We start from the raw sequence: 18,092 nt of genomic DNA, 5'->3' as shown, positions 1-18,092 counted from the left end.
TGCAGGATACTGTACCAGAAGGACCCAGAAAAGCGTTTGGCATTTATATAAATAAAAAGGGCACATAGGAAATATTTTTGACTTTGAGAGTCACATGGTCTCTCTTGCCTTCAAAGCACAGAGCCGCAGAGGCAATGAGCTTGTGAGAGTGAGTGTGCCCAGAACTTACACACTGATGCTGAATTTCAGGTCTTGAACTTGGATCTTTTTTGTATTGTTTAAAGATATGAGCATCCCAGTTCATATAATACAAAAATTGGTGGTGGGTGAGGTTTCCATGATGAAAAGGAACATGTGTGTTTATATTCTTGGCACAGAATCCAGCCCCTGTGCACAGCTCACAGGCAGCTTCTCCAAGGAGCTGAGACCCTTCCCAGCACTCACCCTGAGTCCCTTGCTGCTTCACTGACTATCTGGAACAATGCACCAACCCCGCCTGAGTCAGGTGCAGATGGTAATTCTTTGGCTGTGTTCTGCTCAGTGCGCAGTGAGTCCACAGCGGAGGCTGACATGTGTGTGCATTTGAACAGCAAGCAAGCTGATGACACTGGTGTAAGATCCCTGGCCATTCCCTGGTGCACAGGCCTGTGGGATGTGACTCCTTCTGTTTCCAAAGTCCCAGGTTCCCACCTTGCTCCTTAGTCACCTGTATCTGCCAGCTCTCCCTCCCTCAGCTGGTGATCTGCCTTCAATATCATGTAGGTCCTCTGCCTGGGCTGTGAGGACCTTCATGAAGGGACTGATCACTAGCACCCTGTATACAGTCAGAGATATCATCCTTAGAAACGATTTTGCTCCTTCACTCCACTGAGAAAGATGCCATCCACACAGTCAGAGTGACCCAGCTCACTCTGGCTGACACATTCAGGGACTTCTGTTTATGTAGAAACCTTGTCTATGTTCTCTATGTCACCCCTCTCAGCAAGGGGATGTGTGTGACTCAAGAAACACATCCGGTCTCCAGAAGACACAAGTGCTACTCCAGGCTGGAGAGAGCGTGAGAGGCCAGCTTGAGCCGGTGCCTGGGGTTCTGCTGATATGTGCACTTAGGAAACCATGGCACCAAATAAGATCCTCCTTTCAAGCCCAGTAAGAAAGAAACCAGAAAAAGTGCACAGTTTTATGGAAGGGTTTCAGAAAGCTGGAGTATCCAAGTGTGGGACTTGGGATCTTGTGGCCTTGTTGTGCCTTCTCATCTGTATGATGGGCTGCTTGCTGCATGTAATGGCTTCCTCATAGGATTGGCGTGAATGTAACAGGCACATTGTATGTAAAGAACAGGTTGCGGGCCTTGGGCCCACTGGACATTCAGGCTCAATAGCTTTTATTCACAAGTCTGGATGTTTAAATCAGGTCAGCTAGAACATCAGAGCAAGGATCTCTTTTAGACTAGGGCTATGTTCATCCTTACCACAGTTCCCACCACACCCCATTGCCCTTACAGTCTCCTCACCCACAGCCTGACCACCCCCGTGCCCAGGCCAGGAGTACTGGGGCAGCTGCCTAATTTTACATCCTTCCTTCCCTAGTGATGGCCACTGCAACCCTGACATCTGGGACATTTTGACACTTCCTTTTGTATAAACCAAAGCCTTTTAACCATGCAGGAGGTGCCTCACCCTGCTCACTAAACAAACGGCCCCTGTGAGGTGGCTCTGACATCAGTCCTTCCCTTCCCAGGGCCTGATTGCTTCTCACAGATATGCAGGGTGACGTTCCCTAGCAGCACTGAGAATCTCTGCTTTTTCTCTCAACCACCTTTAATTATGAGCCCAGCTTCCGTTAAATAATGAAGAGCCTTCTAAGTGAGCACCCGAGGTCCTCTGATTTTACATCAATGTCAAGGATATTTTCTCAGAGGTTCTAAAAGCCAATCTAAGTCTCCCCTGACCCTTCTCATTTTGGGATTTAGGTGAGGTACTGGGATAGGCTCTGATGAAAGCCAGTGTGACCCCCAAGTGTCTTAAGCTGTCAGAGTAAGCAGCTACTCCAGGGACTTCCACTCAGACCCTCCACTTGAGGCAACGGGCCAACTGTGGATCAATGTGAAACACAGACTGCACAAACATAGCCCTTAGGCACAGGCTTAACTATTTCACATCCTATCCATAGCAAGAGAAGCCATGCCAGGGTGGAGAGGGGGTAATTGCACACACAGGGTGGCACATAACCCCAGCTCAGCATGAGAGCCCTTAATGCAGGGAACTTTCCAGAGACCTGGTGTGAGGAGAGAGGTCTCTTATTTCATCAGAGTCCCCACAGCAGACCAGACAGGACAAAAAACCCAAACTCTAGAAATCTTGGTGCCTCAGAATGTCACCTCCCTTTCTTCCATGTCTAAGAGCTCATGAAGGGCACACTACTCTGAAGAAGGTACCGGAACTAGAGAACAATTTAGAGTGACCCTGGCATGATTTGCATTCCTATTTTCCAAAGACCATGGCATGAGGGCTACCAAGTGGCCTCACTAGAAAGCAAAGAAGTGTAATGGTTTGAATTAGAATGCCCTGCCCTATCCTACCCCAATTCATGCTACTTGAATATGTGGCCCATAATTGATAGTGCAGTTTGGGTAGATTGAGGAGGTATGGCCTTGCTCGAGGAAGTCTATCACTGGGGTGGGCATTGAGAGCTTAAGGCCTCACCATGCCCCCAACGTCATCTCTGTTTTGGTTTTGTGGTTCAAGATGTGGGCTCTCAGCATCCTGCGACAGCCATCATAGCCTACTAGCTCACCCTCCTGTTATGGCCTCTAACCCTGTGGAAACGTAAGCTCAAATAAACTCTCTCTTCTATAAGAGAGGTGATTGATCTATTGATCTATTGATCAAGGTGTTTTATCACATCAACAGAAGAGTTGATAAAAAAAAAATAGTGTATGTGTGTGTACAGTATAAACACAAGTTAAAAATATCGTCATATTATCTATAGATACTTGACTTTTAAATAATCATTTATACTTTATTGTATCACATCTAAAATTACTAATAAATCTGAGGCCTATGGGTGGATATTTCCCAGATGGATAAATTGGGGGTTAGAATTAATGTCAGCCCAAGATTTATACACTCACAGCACTAAGGAACATAGCGGTGCACTTTTAAGGACAACTTTTAAGGACAACATTATATTACAGTAGCATCACCTGGATCTGGATTTGGTAGAGCAGATCGGTGGGGAGACCTGCTGCGCAGAGAGAGGCTGTGCTGAATCCTAAGTGATAAGCAGGTGTTTAATGGGGAATGGGGAAGTGACAGATTAGCTAGCTCCTGGGGTCACTATGGGGACTCTGGTTGCAGTGGCCCTAAGTTCTGCTGAACACGGGCTGATTACTTCAGGCATTCCCTTCGGGACTGTCTTGCGAATTTCCCTCTAAATGCAGGGCTATCTGCTCCTCCGCTGTCAGTAGCTCTGAACTGCAGTGCTTTTCAGCAAACAAGAGTTAGAGCTAGTTGCAATGAGCTCAGAAGCTCTGAAGCGGTACTGGTTGTATTTCTGTAGTGTGCTCCATGCTCAGCAAACAGGCCGCCTGAGGAGGCAGAACGCAAATTCCGTGTCGGAGCTCTGAGTGTGCATTCTGGACTTTCCCAGCCCCTCAGACCACTCTGGAGTCTGTTTTATTCATGATGTCTCTCATCTTCTGAGGGCTAATGGCCTGGGAGGTGTCCACATCCTGGACAGGAAGGAGCATTGTTTGGCTTGACACTAAGGGAGGTGGCAGAGGTCAGAAGGGTCCATCTTCCAGGCCACACTTAATGAAAACAGCTGGGTCTTGAGTCCTGAGTGGAAGACCAGATTTCTTCCACATTCTCTGGGATACTGTTTGGCCTTCCCTTGAACACACAGTGAAACTGAGTCAAAAGAACCAAGCGGACTGGCTCCACCTTACCTGAGCAGTCCTTCAATGTGGGGCTTTGATCTCACGTGCCTAGGTCTCTACACGGACTGATACCAGGAGATCTGTGTCAGAGACCCAGCACCCGCCCGGTGGTGGGGTTTCCTGAAGTGCAAAGTCATATTTCTGACTGCTAGGATGACTTTACAACTATGAAAAAAACAAAACAACAACAACAAAAAAAACCCCAGCAGTGTCACATAAAAGAGAGGCCCAAAGACACCTTTGGCAACGAAAGGATGAGCGCTGTAAAACAGTGTAACAGTCTATAAGCTGTCTTTTTAAACGTTCTCAACAGACATGATAAAAAACAAAGTTACACGTGTCCCCCACAGACAGGTTAGCTAGGCGTTCATTGAAATAAGTTAGGGTTAGGAAGTGTAGACAAGATGAGGGCTGGGCAGTGAGCTCTAGAAAACCCTGTGCTTATACCTATTAAATACCAGTCCTATCCATGCGGGAGAAGGAGCCAGCTCTGTGTCTAACAACTGGGTCCATACACTCCAAGGAGCTCAGGCTTTGTGGCTGGCAACAGCTTTAAGTGGCCAGCCTATTCCTCTTTGAGATGCTTCTTCTGGTGCCAGCCAAGAAACACTGCCCTGAGCACTTAATAACAGCCGACTGCCCTCAGCTAGGCGGCGCCTGCTCCACACAAGGAGAGATCTGGCAGGTGAGAGTCAAGACATGAATCTCAATCCAAGACAATGCATTGGAATTACAACACTCATGCACGCATGCATGCACATGTGCACGCACGCAGGCAGGCACACACGGGATATCCGCCCAAGATCAGTGGCAAAACCATAAGGCCCCTGGTGCTGAGAGGTAAAAAGCTAAGAATGAATATAGAGTCGGTCTACCAAGGTTCTCCAAGCTGTATTCATGGCTCTTTCTATTTATAAGCAGCAGGGGAAGTGGCTGTTTCTCAGGTCATGAGAAAATGAGGGTCAGGCCCATATCCGTGGATGGTAGTTTAAAGAATAGCACCCACAAGTAGGCTAGAGAAATAATTGCTGGGAAGAATGGGGAGATCCACTGACTCTGGGCTATATTCCTCTGCAGAGAGATGCCTGCAATCTTAACACTCCATGCGTCATGAGCAGTGACTGCTGTTTAGCAAGAAAGAGGTATATTGTGCTGGGAGGAAGGACACTGTTAGCCTTTATTAATTTCCACATGGTTGTTCATAAGCACCACTGTGCCCACATGAATAAGGCCAACGTCAGAACAGATTTATCTGGTGAGCAAAAGAAAGTAGAAGCTGTAGGAGGGAAGCTAAGTTGGCCTTGAAGCTCAAATTCTGCCTACCTGCCTGGAGACAGAGAAGATTAAGTAATTAGGTAATATTTATAACGTGTGAGAACGACTGACAGCCCCTGGCACCTGCTACCGGAATTGGCTCAATAGCTCCCAAGCCTAGGCAGCAGTGGTACCCGGGAACATCTTGACTCCAGCCAGCACCTGCCAGTCTAAGCACTTTTTATGCTGTTAGGTTGATCTCCTAGACAGTGAAACAAACCCTCTCATCATGGCTGTTTTGAAGTGAACAGTTACATTTAGGAGAATTTTGTCTATAGTAGAAGAAGCCCTCTGGCTACAGGTACTGTGAATGATCTATCCCTATTCTATAAATGCCTAGTTATGCTCTTGCTGTACAAGAACCTAGCCTGGATAAATGGCAAATGCTCTGACTGGGCGAACTCTATAGCAAGGCTCTCTTTTTCCTGGCCATGTGTCATACTCTATCCATCCCTCCATCCCCCCCTCCTCCTACTCACTGCAGAGTTAGCAATGGTAAGAGTGCCACCTACCCAAGAGATACAGAGTCTCATCTCACCATGGTACTTGTAGGTAGTAAAAGAGAGAGTCTAAAACAAATGTCAAGAGTGGCCTTGCCACTCCCAAGCAGCCAGACCGGAGCAGCCAACCTTTGGAAGGGCACTTTAGTCAGAGCTATGAACGTTGAGAAGCATCAGTTTGGTGCAGAGGGAGGTCAAGTGTCCCGAGCCAGAAGGTGCAGGCTGCTGGGGCTGGAGCACATTAGTGAGTTGACGTCAAAGGAAGTGACATGCAAGATAGGTCAGAGGAGGAGGCAGGGCTCATGGATCACAGTATCTACATTTCTCTTCCTGTTGCCCTGATGAGATACTCTGATAAAGATAATTTAAGGGAGGCAGAGCTTATTTTAGCGCACAGTTTAAGGTACCATCCATCATGGCTGGGAAGTCAAGGCACCAGGAGCCTGAAGAACTTAGTCCCATCGCAGCCACAGTCAGGAAACAGGGCACTGGGTGCATGTACTTAGCTTGCTTCCCCTTTATATTCAGCCTAGGCCTCAAATCCAGAGAATGGTCCTGTCCACAATTAAGATGGCCCTTCCCATGTCAGCTGATATAATAAAGATAATTCTCTACACTCATTCCCACAGGCCCATCTCCTAGCTGATTCTATATTCTGTCAAGTTGACACTAACCATCACACACAGTAACAGTAACTTTCCCAGAAGGGTTTTAACCGTTGCAAACAGCTCAGCTTCACACTTCTTTCAGGAAGCATAACCCCTTACTCTGAAATGTCACAGATAACATGCTCACCCAGATGTACACAGAACTCACTGCTCACCTCTACACCACAAGTACCAGTATCTGCAGCACCTCCCATGTCTCTGGGTTTATGTTATTTGTTCCGCAGACTGTCACAGTTAAAAGGTCACAGGCAGACAAGGGGAATGATGACTGTACACAGGATACATTTACAAGCCTGAGCCTTGGGTGCTGGACTCTCAAGCCCAGTGTGTAACACTGCCTCAGGCTGTCCCATAGGCCCAGTGAACAAGGAATGGCTGTGACCCTGCTATGATGCCTGATAGTGTGTGAAGGTCCACTAATGCATATGCCCCTCTATTTAGAAGTTATGAATCATGATGCAAATATCTGATATGCAACCTTGGAGGGGGTTGTAAGCCACAGGGTAGGAGCCGGGCGGTGGTGGCGCACACCTTTAATCCCAACACTTGGGAGGCAGAGGCAAGCGGATTTCTGAGTTTGAGGCCAGCCTGGTCTACAGAGTGAGTTCCAGGACAGCCAGGGCTACACAGAAAAATCCTGTCTCGAAAAACAAAAACAAAACAACAAAAAACCCCAAACAACAACAACAAAAACCCCCACAGGGTAGGAATCTTTGCTTTAGGCCTTTGGCACCAGATTGGAACTGGTGAATGCACAAAGCAACTGCATGAACTAAGAAACTGTGCCAGCCTGTTGAGTGTGGCACAGCTGCTGGGAGACTATTTTAATTATATTGTATAAGCTGATTTATAAAAAAATCCTTTTGCCTATCTATCTATCTACCTACCCCTCTCTCTCTCTCTCTCTCTCTCTCTCTCTCTCTCTCTCTCTCTCTCTCTCTCTCATCCATCCATCCATCCATCCATCCTGTAGGGGACTGCCATCCATAACTGGACACTTCTAACTCCAGATCACTTTACCTGACCTCAAAAGTTCCTAGCAGCCTCCTGCTGGTCTTGTAGATTCCACTACAATTTTTAAAAAAAAAATAATACAGGCAATGTGAGAGGCTCACACATCTGTTCATATCACTGGACCAGGACTGTAAAAATGTTATCACAATATCCTATCAACCTTCCTGACTCAGCATAGGCCCATCTTCCCTGCCCTATCTGATCTTGTTTCCCTTTGCTCACTGTTTGATGATGCTTCCCATACCTAAGGGTCTTTGCAAATAACCTTTTCCTCTAGATCTCTTCCCATAATCAGGGACTTGGTAGTCTATACATGGAACACGCAAGGTAACTTGGCAGAACAAATAACACCAAGCACATAAAAGAATGCTGGACTGCTCTGCTCAAGGAAGACCTCCCCTACTCTTAGTACATGACTGATTTCCTGTAAAACCAATAATACCTGAGTATGAAGGCCCATTCATGTCTTGTTTATTTCTTCCATTCACAAAGTAAAATGTCTGTGTATCTGTCTATATGTAAGAAGGAAGGCAATTAGATGGTGTGTGTGTGCGCGTGTACATGTGCACAGGGCCAGCATAGGGTTGGGATAGGGGGTTGGTTATGTGTGCACATGGAGGTCAAAGGTCAACAGACAGATGTCTTCTTCCATCACCTAGGATTTTGAAATGAGATCTCTTGCTGAACCTGGAGCAAGACCAGCCAGCTAATGAACTCAAAGACTCCTCCTATGTGATCATAGATGTGGGCCCAGACGCTCGCCTCTCCTTTTTTCATTTTTTTTAAAGATTTATTTATTTATTCTATGTAAGTACACTGTAGTTGTCCTCAGATACTCCAGAAAAGGGCGTCAGATCCCATTGCAGATGGTTGTAAGCTACCATGTGGTTGCTGAGATTTGAACTCAGGGCCTTCAGAAGAACAGTCAGTGTTCTTAACCATTAAGCCATCTCTCTAGCCCCTTGTCTTTCCTTCTAGTACCTAGTGATACCCAACAAATATGTGATAAGGTCTGGCTGAAGGCATTCTGAAAATTAAATAAAACATATGTGAATGTAGAGAGGCAGCACGGCACCTGGCGCCACCAACCTCTTCCTGGGGACAGCCACTCTCCTTGGTAACCTTTCCAAAGGCAGCTGAACAGACACATGAAGATAAATTTACTGGTTGCAAAACAGTGGGTAAAACAGGCAATGCCAGATATGGTTTGAATATGCCTTGTCTCCAACCAAACTCATGTTGAAGCATGGTCCTCAATTTAATACACACTGGTGAGGACTTAAGAGGGGGAGGCTCCACCCTCAATAAGGGACCAATGTAGCTCCCCAGGATAATGAACAAGTTTTTGGGAAAGCGGGCAGTTAGAGGGCAGGCCAGCTTTGTGTCTTCTCTCCTCTCAGCATACTCTCTTGCTGAAGTTCTTGAACTGGAACTTCTGGAGTCCCTTACCAGAGGCTGGGTAAGGTTACACACGCCTTACTGCTGTTTTTAAACAAATTACCCAGTCTTGAGTATTGTGCTATAGCAAAAGGAAACAGGCAATACAACAGGTTGAGAGAACAGCAACATTGGTGCCAAGCAATTAAAGGCATTCAACACGGACTTATACATTTACATTCTATGAGAGGAGTTATGGAATATTGGACATTTATCTAATTTGACCCTAGCATGTTCTGAGTTTTAAATCGAGCCTATACCTTGCTTTCCTCATACTCACTCTCAGGTTAAAATCAACAGCAAACCTACATTGTCTTCAGAAGAAGACAGTTAACTATCAACTCCGCGTGGAGCTGCATGGAACATGGGCCTTTATTTAACAAGTACCTGCCCTGAGAGTTTCTGGAAGCAACAAGAGAACTTTCTAGAAGGGTTTCTGGGAGGAGCAGCTGCCTCCATCGGAATAAAATGTAACGACTAGAGCTTCTCTTTACTAAGACAAAGCAAAGCTCATTAATGTGTTGGGTGGAGATGATTGAACTGAAAATAGAACAACATTAATATTTTCTCCAAAAATATCAGAAAACATTCCAATGTCAAACTCTACAGCAATCATGGATTTTCTCCTTTGTTTGCTCTTTTTGGCAGAAAATGTGATGTTCTGCCTCAATGTATTCGGGCTTAAAATCAGCTAGTTACTTATGGATATGTCTTTTAAAACAACTTTTAACCAAAACAGGAAGTAATCCTTTGCGCGGAGACTGCAGCTGAAAAAACTCAGCTCAGTAGAAGAGCAACACACTTTCTACAAATGAAGGTGTGAGTCTGTGACACTGAAGGGTACACAGTCAGTGTCCTCTCTATTTCCTCTGATTTTATTACATTATACAGTGTCACTTTAATTAAGCCATCAAATCAAATTATCAGATCAAGTGGCTTCGATTCCACTGCGGGGTGAACAGGTTTCGTTAAATTAATAAACCATATGTTTTGTGCTGCTGGAAGCAAAGTTATTTTCCTTCAATCACCATCCCAAATTTCTTCACAATAGAGTGTGTTCAGCACTTAATCACAGGATGCTCTTCCAGGGTCCCGGAATGGGCTGAAGAGTAACTGAAATGACAGCCCATTAAATCCTAAAGTCTATCCATGTTATTTACCGATAAAGGGCAGAGTAGCCAATTGGCCATCCCTCGAACAATTCCCAGACCCTAAATATTGTCTCCATTTTCTGGGATCAAGGCTTTGTGTTTTTTCTGTACGGCATCAGTTATGTCTTTCTTGAGCAACAGTGCAGGATTGGAGTGACCATTCCTCCCTCTTCTTTGGTATCTTGCATGACCATGTTGGGGCGGTAACAGGCTGCATTCTGTTGTCTCCCTGCTGGTATAACCAATCATCCTGACAGAGGACTGACAGGAGAGATGGGATGCCTTCCTTGGCACCCAACCAGCACTGTCCTCATTAAAGATCACAGCTATGGAACCAGGGCTAATGAGGGACTACATGCACTGAACTGAGGCTCTCATTATACCTCTGATGTGAAAGATGGCCAGTTGAAATAGTGTAAGTCGCTGACAACCAGGTTCCTAATCTCTAAATAGAATGTAAAAACCAAACAATTCATAGTTACTACTGCTACCATTGGTGGAGAGGCAACTGGGGATGGAAATACCTGTGTGTTGTGCATTTTCTACACATGGTCTACCACTTAACTATATCCCTAGTCTTGAGATATTCATTATTTACCTTTAAAAAAACATATACTTTCTCTATCTTACTGTGATATATTCCCTAAAGCAGGGACCAAAACTGAGTTCCCAGGACAAATCTGTTCTAGACTTTTTGTGTTAACTGAAGAGTCACTGGGAGATATTTTCTATGTCTGCTCATTTACATATTGACTATGGCTCCTCTCATGGCCCCCTGGTGGACGTGAAGATTGTAATTAGGATCTTTTGGCCTACAGAGTCAAGAGTATTCACTATCAGACACTCAGCCAAAAACGTTTAATGATGACTCCTGACTCAAATAATTAACTTACTTTTCTTTCTTCTGTAACAGTGCTACAGCAGATGCATGAAGCATTGCCTCTTTCATGAGGACTCAGAGCTTCTGATGGCGAGCTGCAAGAGAGTGCCAATCAGACAGGCTCTGTCCTTCCTGAATCTTCCAGGCACCTTCCTCTACTCTGGTAGCATCCAGACTATGCAGATGAATGGTGACTGGGATGCCTCTCCCTTGCATCACTTCATTCCTAAGTATCCCTAAGACCAACCATGGTCAGTTCCTTGGGCTGTGTGATGACTATGAGCAACCGCCAGTGGCTTCTACCTATGATGCTCTTGAATATACCAGTCAGCTCAGGTAGAAACAGAGGAGCATTTTGCCACCTAGAAAGCCATGGGCATTTACATATACATATAAAAGAAAGCCTCTTTAGTCATTAAGGAACTGAAAACAAAGTCCAAAGGGAAAATACATTCACTAAATTAGTGTGTCCAAAATATAAAAGATGCATAATAACAAGAGTTTTCAAGGATGGGAAGACACTGTACCCATTCTATACACTATTAATGACTCAGTAAATGGGTGCCGCTAATGTGGAAAACACAAAGCTGGCCCTCTCACCTACACACCTACAGATCTGGTATGAGACTTACGCCCAGATGTGAGAGCAGCTGCATTCCTTATAACCCCACAACAGAAAGCTCTAAGTGTCCAGGAAGCAATGGGTGAATATACAAACTGTAGTACACCCACATGGTACCATATCATTTGACCATATAACAGCATTTATTTCTGACTCATGCTCCCAGACATATTATGAAAAGTGGAAGAACCCAGAGATGCCCTCTGATATGAAATGTCCAGAATAAGTCTATCTAGACAGACAGAAAGCAAATTTGTGGTTAGCAGGGGGAAAAAACAAGTGGGTGGGGAAATTACAGAAAGGGGACTAGGTAAAGGTGGTGCAGTTTGTTTTTAGAACAATGGAAGCACTCTAGAAGCAGACAGCAGAGATGGTTGTACAACTTTCTGACCATGCCAAAGCCACTGATGTGGACACTTAAAGGTAATAAACCTTATGGTATATTAATTAAATATCAATTAATGTTTAATTGAGATTAATTTTTAATCTTATTAAAAACAAAGGGCCTGGAGAGATAGTTCAGTGGTTAAGAGCATCTGCTGATCTCGGAAGGGATCCAGATTCAATTCCTAGCACCAACATGGTGGCTCATAACCATCTTCAACTCCAGTTCTAGAGGACCTGATGCTCTCCTCTGGGCTCTGTGGTCACCTGCATACACACTGTACATATACAGGCAAGCAGACATGAGCACATACATGCACACACACTTAATAAGCCAAAAAAAAAAAAGAGAGAGAGAGTCAACTCAGCAATAAAAAGGAATCATCAAGAGATGCCTGTAGGAGCAGAGATAAATCCCCATCCAAACACCGTAGGAGAGAGGAAAACGTTACGGTTGCCTGGGACGTGGATGGGAAGAGAAGTGTGTATGGTCCATGGTGAAGGAAATCTTCTACTGCTGGACTGCAGTGAGTCACAGTCCTGCAACTATGAATCCTCCAAAGATAACCAAATGGTACATTTGCAGTGGTGGGGTTGATGTGCAAACCGAGCCCAGATCTTTTTTTAAATGTTGGGGGGTGGGGAAATGGAGTGCTGGGGTGAAGCTCAGCAGCAGAGAACCTGCTTAGCATGTGTGGGGCTCTGGATTTCATCTCCAGCATCACTCATAAATAGTGGGCAGAAGAGGGAAAAAGAATACCATCACTCTTGGAAACTGATAAAATGTCTAAGTGAAACTACACATTTCTCCAGTGGACAGTGTCTTCTTACAGACTGCCATTAAGAAGCACGCCTAAGAAGTTTTTACTCATTGAAATTTAGAAATGGATCGTGCAATCATGTATACAGTACATGTTTTCTGGAATAGTCATACATGAAATATAGTCCTAAGAATGAACAAACCGCTCCATGAAACACTCGCAATATCAGTGTGGAGTAAAGACACTAAAGATAGCTAGTCAGCTGACTCCACAAGCACGCCAGGACAAAGCCACTTTCTAGCAGTGGTGACCATGGGAATGCAGATCTAAAAGGGGCGTGGAGAACATCCTGGGATAATGGGGATGTTTGTTCCTCGATCTAAATCCTTATTACTCAGCTGTACTTAGTTGGTGGAGATGTATCACACTGTGCCTGTATTACATAGATATTTCTCCAGATGTGTATAAACAGTATTTACAGTGATTTCAGGGCTATTATGTCAAAATATGCTGCTTTAGGCTTCAAATTAAAGGGGTCTGTGAAATGCAAGTGTGTGTGTGTGGGGGGGGGGGGGCTTTCCTCATGGTGACAAAGCTCCTCCCAGAAACTCACTAATTAGGGAAGAGCCACTTGTACTACCTGAGAGGGAGTAGTATTCTCTCTCTTCTCTTCCTTTTAAGGATGGTGTACAAGTGCGTAGATCTGGGACTTACGTTCCCCCTTCTTATAGGTGATGGCCTATAGGGTACACATACTTCATTTTTAGGCCCTTCTATATTCAGTGAGAATGCAGCAGGAGGGAGGGGCATGGACAAAGGACAGAGTGACTAACACAGGAAGGAAGTCAGCGGGCAGGAAGACTGGAGACCTCTCCCTACTAGACTCATATGGGACACAGCAGAACCTGTGCAAAGAAAGCCACATTTCTGAATGGGGAAGACAGATGGGAGATATGGGGGTCATGACAATGGGGAGTAGCACTTTGAGGTCTCATTGCTAGCGGACTTACTAGTCCACTTACATTCCCAAGAGTACCTTCCTTAGTCAGCAGTCTCCATATCCACCATTGTCCCTGTGCCCCGGGTCCCCTGCTTTGATCTCTGATACCAGAACTTGTGAATTTCAACAGACGCCCTATGGACTCAGACCCCTGCCTATGACAAGTGTTCTGTACAGGAAAAGTTACCAGACCCTCGGATGGGAAACAGAAGGACTTCACTCTTCTGTAATGCTGAAAATCTAGACAGGATTGCAGATCTCCCTAGACCCCTCCCCTCCCTCTCTTGTTTCCTCTCTCACTATGGCCACTCTAAAAATACCAGAAATCCTTTGAATATTTACACATTGTAAGAGTTAACAATGGACATGATATTTGCAGTAGGCTTGGAGAATGAGGGACTGACTGTCCACATCCTACATTTAAGGTGTTGGCCACAGTCAGTGGAGGACCTTGCTTACTTTGACATGTAAATGGACCACCACCCTCCAACTTTCTTCAGTGACAGCTGCCATACAATCTCTCTGAACAGATCATCAATCTCTCACTCACACAGTCTCCAGGGAAGACTTACTGCCCTGTTCTCAGCAGTTCTGAGTTAGCGACTGTGTGTTCCTCTTGATCCAAATTTCCCATCCCTTGCAGGACCTTTGTACAGACTTCTCACCAAGAGTGGGCCCAGGAGCAGTCTCCTTTCCCAAAGTTCTCTGTGGAAAAGCCTTCAAGTTCAGTTATTTTTAGCAAAGTTTAAAAAGTTAGCCCACGTGAGAATTTTGCAATGACAACCCAGCCTGAGGCATCTCATAGGTTTGTGGGCATCTAAATTGTCCTGCTACTAGCAGTAGCTAGAGACTCAAGCCTTTCGTGGGGACCCCAGGCCAGATCAGCGTCTTTAATAAACCACAGACAGACATCTTTCCTCCTTCCTGCTCCCACCCTCATAATGCTGTGCTAAAGACTGATGTCAGGGCCTTGTTCCACAATCACAGCCATCTTCTTTCAGGTCCTTGATTGGTTTAGGAACTTAGAAAACAGGCTTATTAGTGTTAACAAGTACAGGAGTTTGTGGACTATAATCTCATGCTTCTGGACCTGCCAAGCTCATGTGCTGGGGACATTCTTAGAACAAACTCGCATGCTGCTTTCCACACCACAGAAAGCACAGTCTGCTTTTCTTGCTGATGAACACATGAGTTCTCCCAGGACACTCAGTTGGGAAATAGCCATGTCCTCACACCAGCACAAATAAATAGTTTGTTGCCCCCTCCACCACCTCCAGGACTAGGGCTTTGAGCAGACATATTTCTCGGTGTGCTTTGTAAGAAGCAAGTCACAATTACAATAAGGCTGAGAGGAAGAAGGAGGCTCCTGGGAGAGGAACACATGTAGATTTCACATAAGAAAGCAGAGATATAAGATGTCAGCAAGTGATGTACACATCCTTACCAGTTACTAAGACCACCTCTTCAATGGTTTAAGAAGCTAGTGGTTTCTGGGGGCCGTTCAAAGCTACATTGCACCCCTTGCTTAGGATGGGAGCAAGCCGGAAGGCTACATGCTTCAAGGACTTCAAAGATGCTGGGGTTTCAGTTCAGGGAAATGCCCAATAGGTAGGATAGGACTGGGAATCCTATCCTATGTGGCTCAGCTGTAGTGTGCTTCAACCCAATATGCACAAAGCCTTGAGCTCCATCTCCAGCACTGCATAAACTGAAAGCACGATGGCTTATAATCTCAGCCCTTAGGAAGCAGAGGCAGGAAGATGGGGAGTTCAAGGTCATCTCTGCCTGCTTTGCAAACCTGAGGCCGGCTTTGACTACAAGAGACCCTGCTTCAAAAACAAACAACATAAAACACACAAGTAAGACATGAGTTTGATTTAACAAGAGTTTCATTTAGACATTATTAATTCATTTGGAAGTATAGAATAAAAATAGAGAGAATGACTGATCTATTCCTGCTAGTCAAAGGGCAATTTTAAGTAAATCTAACCAAAATTATTCCCACATCATTTCTATTTATTGTCTAGACAAATTTCTTTTAGCAGAGAAACATATGTTCTTAACACCAAGTTCTAATTTTTGGCTGACTGTGAACTATTTCTTCAAATTTGTGTGTGTGTACGTACCTGTGTGTGTCTGTGTACATGCCTGTGTATCTGTATGTATGTCTGTGTATCTGTGTGTATGTATGTGTATGTGTGTGTCTATGTATCTGTGTGTATCTACCTGTCTGTCTGTATATCTGTGTATCTGTGTGTGTGTGTCTGTGTATCTGTGTGTGTCTGTCTGTGTATCTCTGTGTGTGTATCTATGTATCTGTGTGTGTCTGTGTATCTGTATGTGTTTGTGTATCTGTGTGTGTGTGTAGGGGTTGACAAACAATGTCTCCTTCAACTTTTCTCTACCTTAGTTTCTGAGATAGGGTCTCTCCCTGAGCCTGGAGCTCACTGACTAGGAAAGACCAGCTGCTCAGTGAGCTCTGGACACTCTACAGTCTCCATAAGCCAGATCTACTCCCAGAACTAGCTCACAGGTGCACGCTACCAAGTCTGGATTTTATGTGAGTGCAAAGAACAAAATTCTCTTTATAGTTTAAAACCGTGATAAAGAACCCCCCTTCTTCAGGCTGGAACACTTGATTAAAATTCACCTTTAGAGGCTTCTGTGCCTAGTGGGTTGTCCAAGAAGTCTGCCAGGTCATGGTTCCAGGCATCCCGGACAGCAGACTTTGACACCACTCTGTCATTCAGAGCCTGTTGTGGTCGGAAGTTATTTCTCAGGTACTCCACTGACTTGACATGGTCTTGCTGCTCCGTGGTGAAGATAGAATAAAAAGCCTCAAGCTGAACAAAGAACCAGAAGGAAAAGGAGAAAATTTCAGTTAGTAAGGCTCTGTGATGCAAAGGATATGGGGTGATCAGATCAGAGGCGGCTAGGCCGAAGCTGACCTTCTACCTGGTGGGAGGCCCACACACACACACACACACACACACACACACACACACACACACACACACACACCTTCTGGAATCAGCATCAGTGGCCGAACTCTCTGTCTTGGCTGCTAATGGGGCCGTTCTCATCTGAGAGTAAGGACTCTTAGCCCTCTATGCTGTCTGCAGATTTCTCCAGCAATACTTTTAGTACTATGGGAAAGAGCACAGACTTGTGGTGAATCCTGGAGGTAAAGTACCTAGGTATGAACTAGAGTCCTGTGCATGCTGCTTCTAGAGCTGCTCCACTCTCCTTATATAAAATGGTGGTCATTGTAATAGTGCTCACCTGATAAGGTTTTGAACAACAAGGTTTGTGACAGAATACTTTTTCCTTATACACACTAACATTCAAAGTACACACTAACAAGAGTAGTGGTAATTTAATTCTTTATTATTCACAGCCTCTGTGGACATACTACAAATCAAATTCAGCCAACTTATGAAGATGCTCAATGCCTAATGTGTGGCTAAGTTCAATTGCCCAGTTCTAAATTCACCAGATGGCTAGTCACAGACAAATTACTCAAGCCTTGTAAAAACTCAAGCTTCCTTATCAGTAAAATGCCTATAAATATGGGCTCTATTGTCTAGGATTCCTGAAAAGATGAAATCTATATGGGTTACCCAGAACACAATAGACATTTAACAAAGATCAGCGATTGCCAGATCAGTATGAAAAAACATCTTCCACAAAACACTGATAAAACTTTTTAAGAAAAGCAAAGAAGAAAACTTCAGCATCCCACAACCATATACTGACCATCAAGAGGGCGTCTTTGTAGCCCTGAGCACTGCATCATTAAGAAAGGTCAGTGTTCTGTTCACAAGGATAGAGCATTGACTGGCTGTCACAATTGCTCTCATCAGACCACAAAGATAATCTCGTCACAAAGAAAGGCGATAAGCAGAGGGCTAGAAGCTGCTGCCCGTTTCAGGGAGCCAGGTGGCTGGCAATCAATACTAGTATGTAATTTTTTTTTAACAATCATGGGCTCGAGAGATGCTCTGCCATTCAGAGCACTAGCTGCTCTTCCACAGGACCCTAGTTCAATTCGTAGCACTCTCAGGTCAGATAAGAACTGCCTGTAACTCCAGTTCCAGGGGATCTGTACTCTGCAGGCATCACATGCACTGGTTGCACTGACACATGGAAGGAAAACACCTATACACATAATAAATACATACAAGAATAAAACTATTAATGCTCTCTGGAGCTTTGTAGATTCTGAGAAGGGGGCCATCTACAAGCCTGGGCTGAACACTCTTAGCTCAGAGACCAACCCAGACAATGGCCAGCTGCTAAGAACCAGAAGCCTGCATCCTTCACTGAAAAAGTGCGGCCCTCCCAGAGAGATTGCAGCCAACCAACCATTTACTAGACTCTGTTCTCCTCCATTGGGAGCCCTGTGATCCATCCAATAGCTGACTGTGAGCATCCACTTCTGTGTTTGCTAGGCCCCGGCATTGTCTCACAAGAGACAGCTA

At 44.9% G+C, this 18,092-nt stretch overlaps 1 protein-coding gene across 7 annotated transcripts in view; it reads right to left on the bottom strand.

Annotated features, from left to right (window-relative positions):
- Ptprg (protein tyrosine phosphatase receptor type G) overlaps window positions 1-18,092 on the bottom strand; it is a 681,254-nt gene that overhangs the window by 102,925 nt on the left and 560,237 nt on the right. For all 7 annotated transcript variants that reach the window (XM_021181278.2, XM_021181279.2, XM_029468960.1 and 4 more), the window contains one exon: window positions 16,262-16,454. In XM_021181278.2, the coding sequence (XP_021036937.1) occupies window positions 16,262-16,454 (193 nt within the window). The remainder of the gene's footprint in view (window positions 1-16,261; window positions 16,455-18,092) is intronic.

The sequence above is a fragment of the Mus caroli genome, chromosome 14, assembly GCF_900094665.2.
Source record: "Mus caroli chromosome 14, CAROLI_EIJ_v1.1, whole genome shotgun sequence".
Lineage (NCBI taxonomy): Eukaryota > Metazoa > Chordata > Mammalia > Rodentia > Muridae > Mus > Mus caroli.
This window is presented reverse-complemented; position numbering and strand designations above follow the sequence as displayed.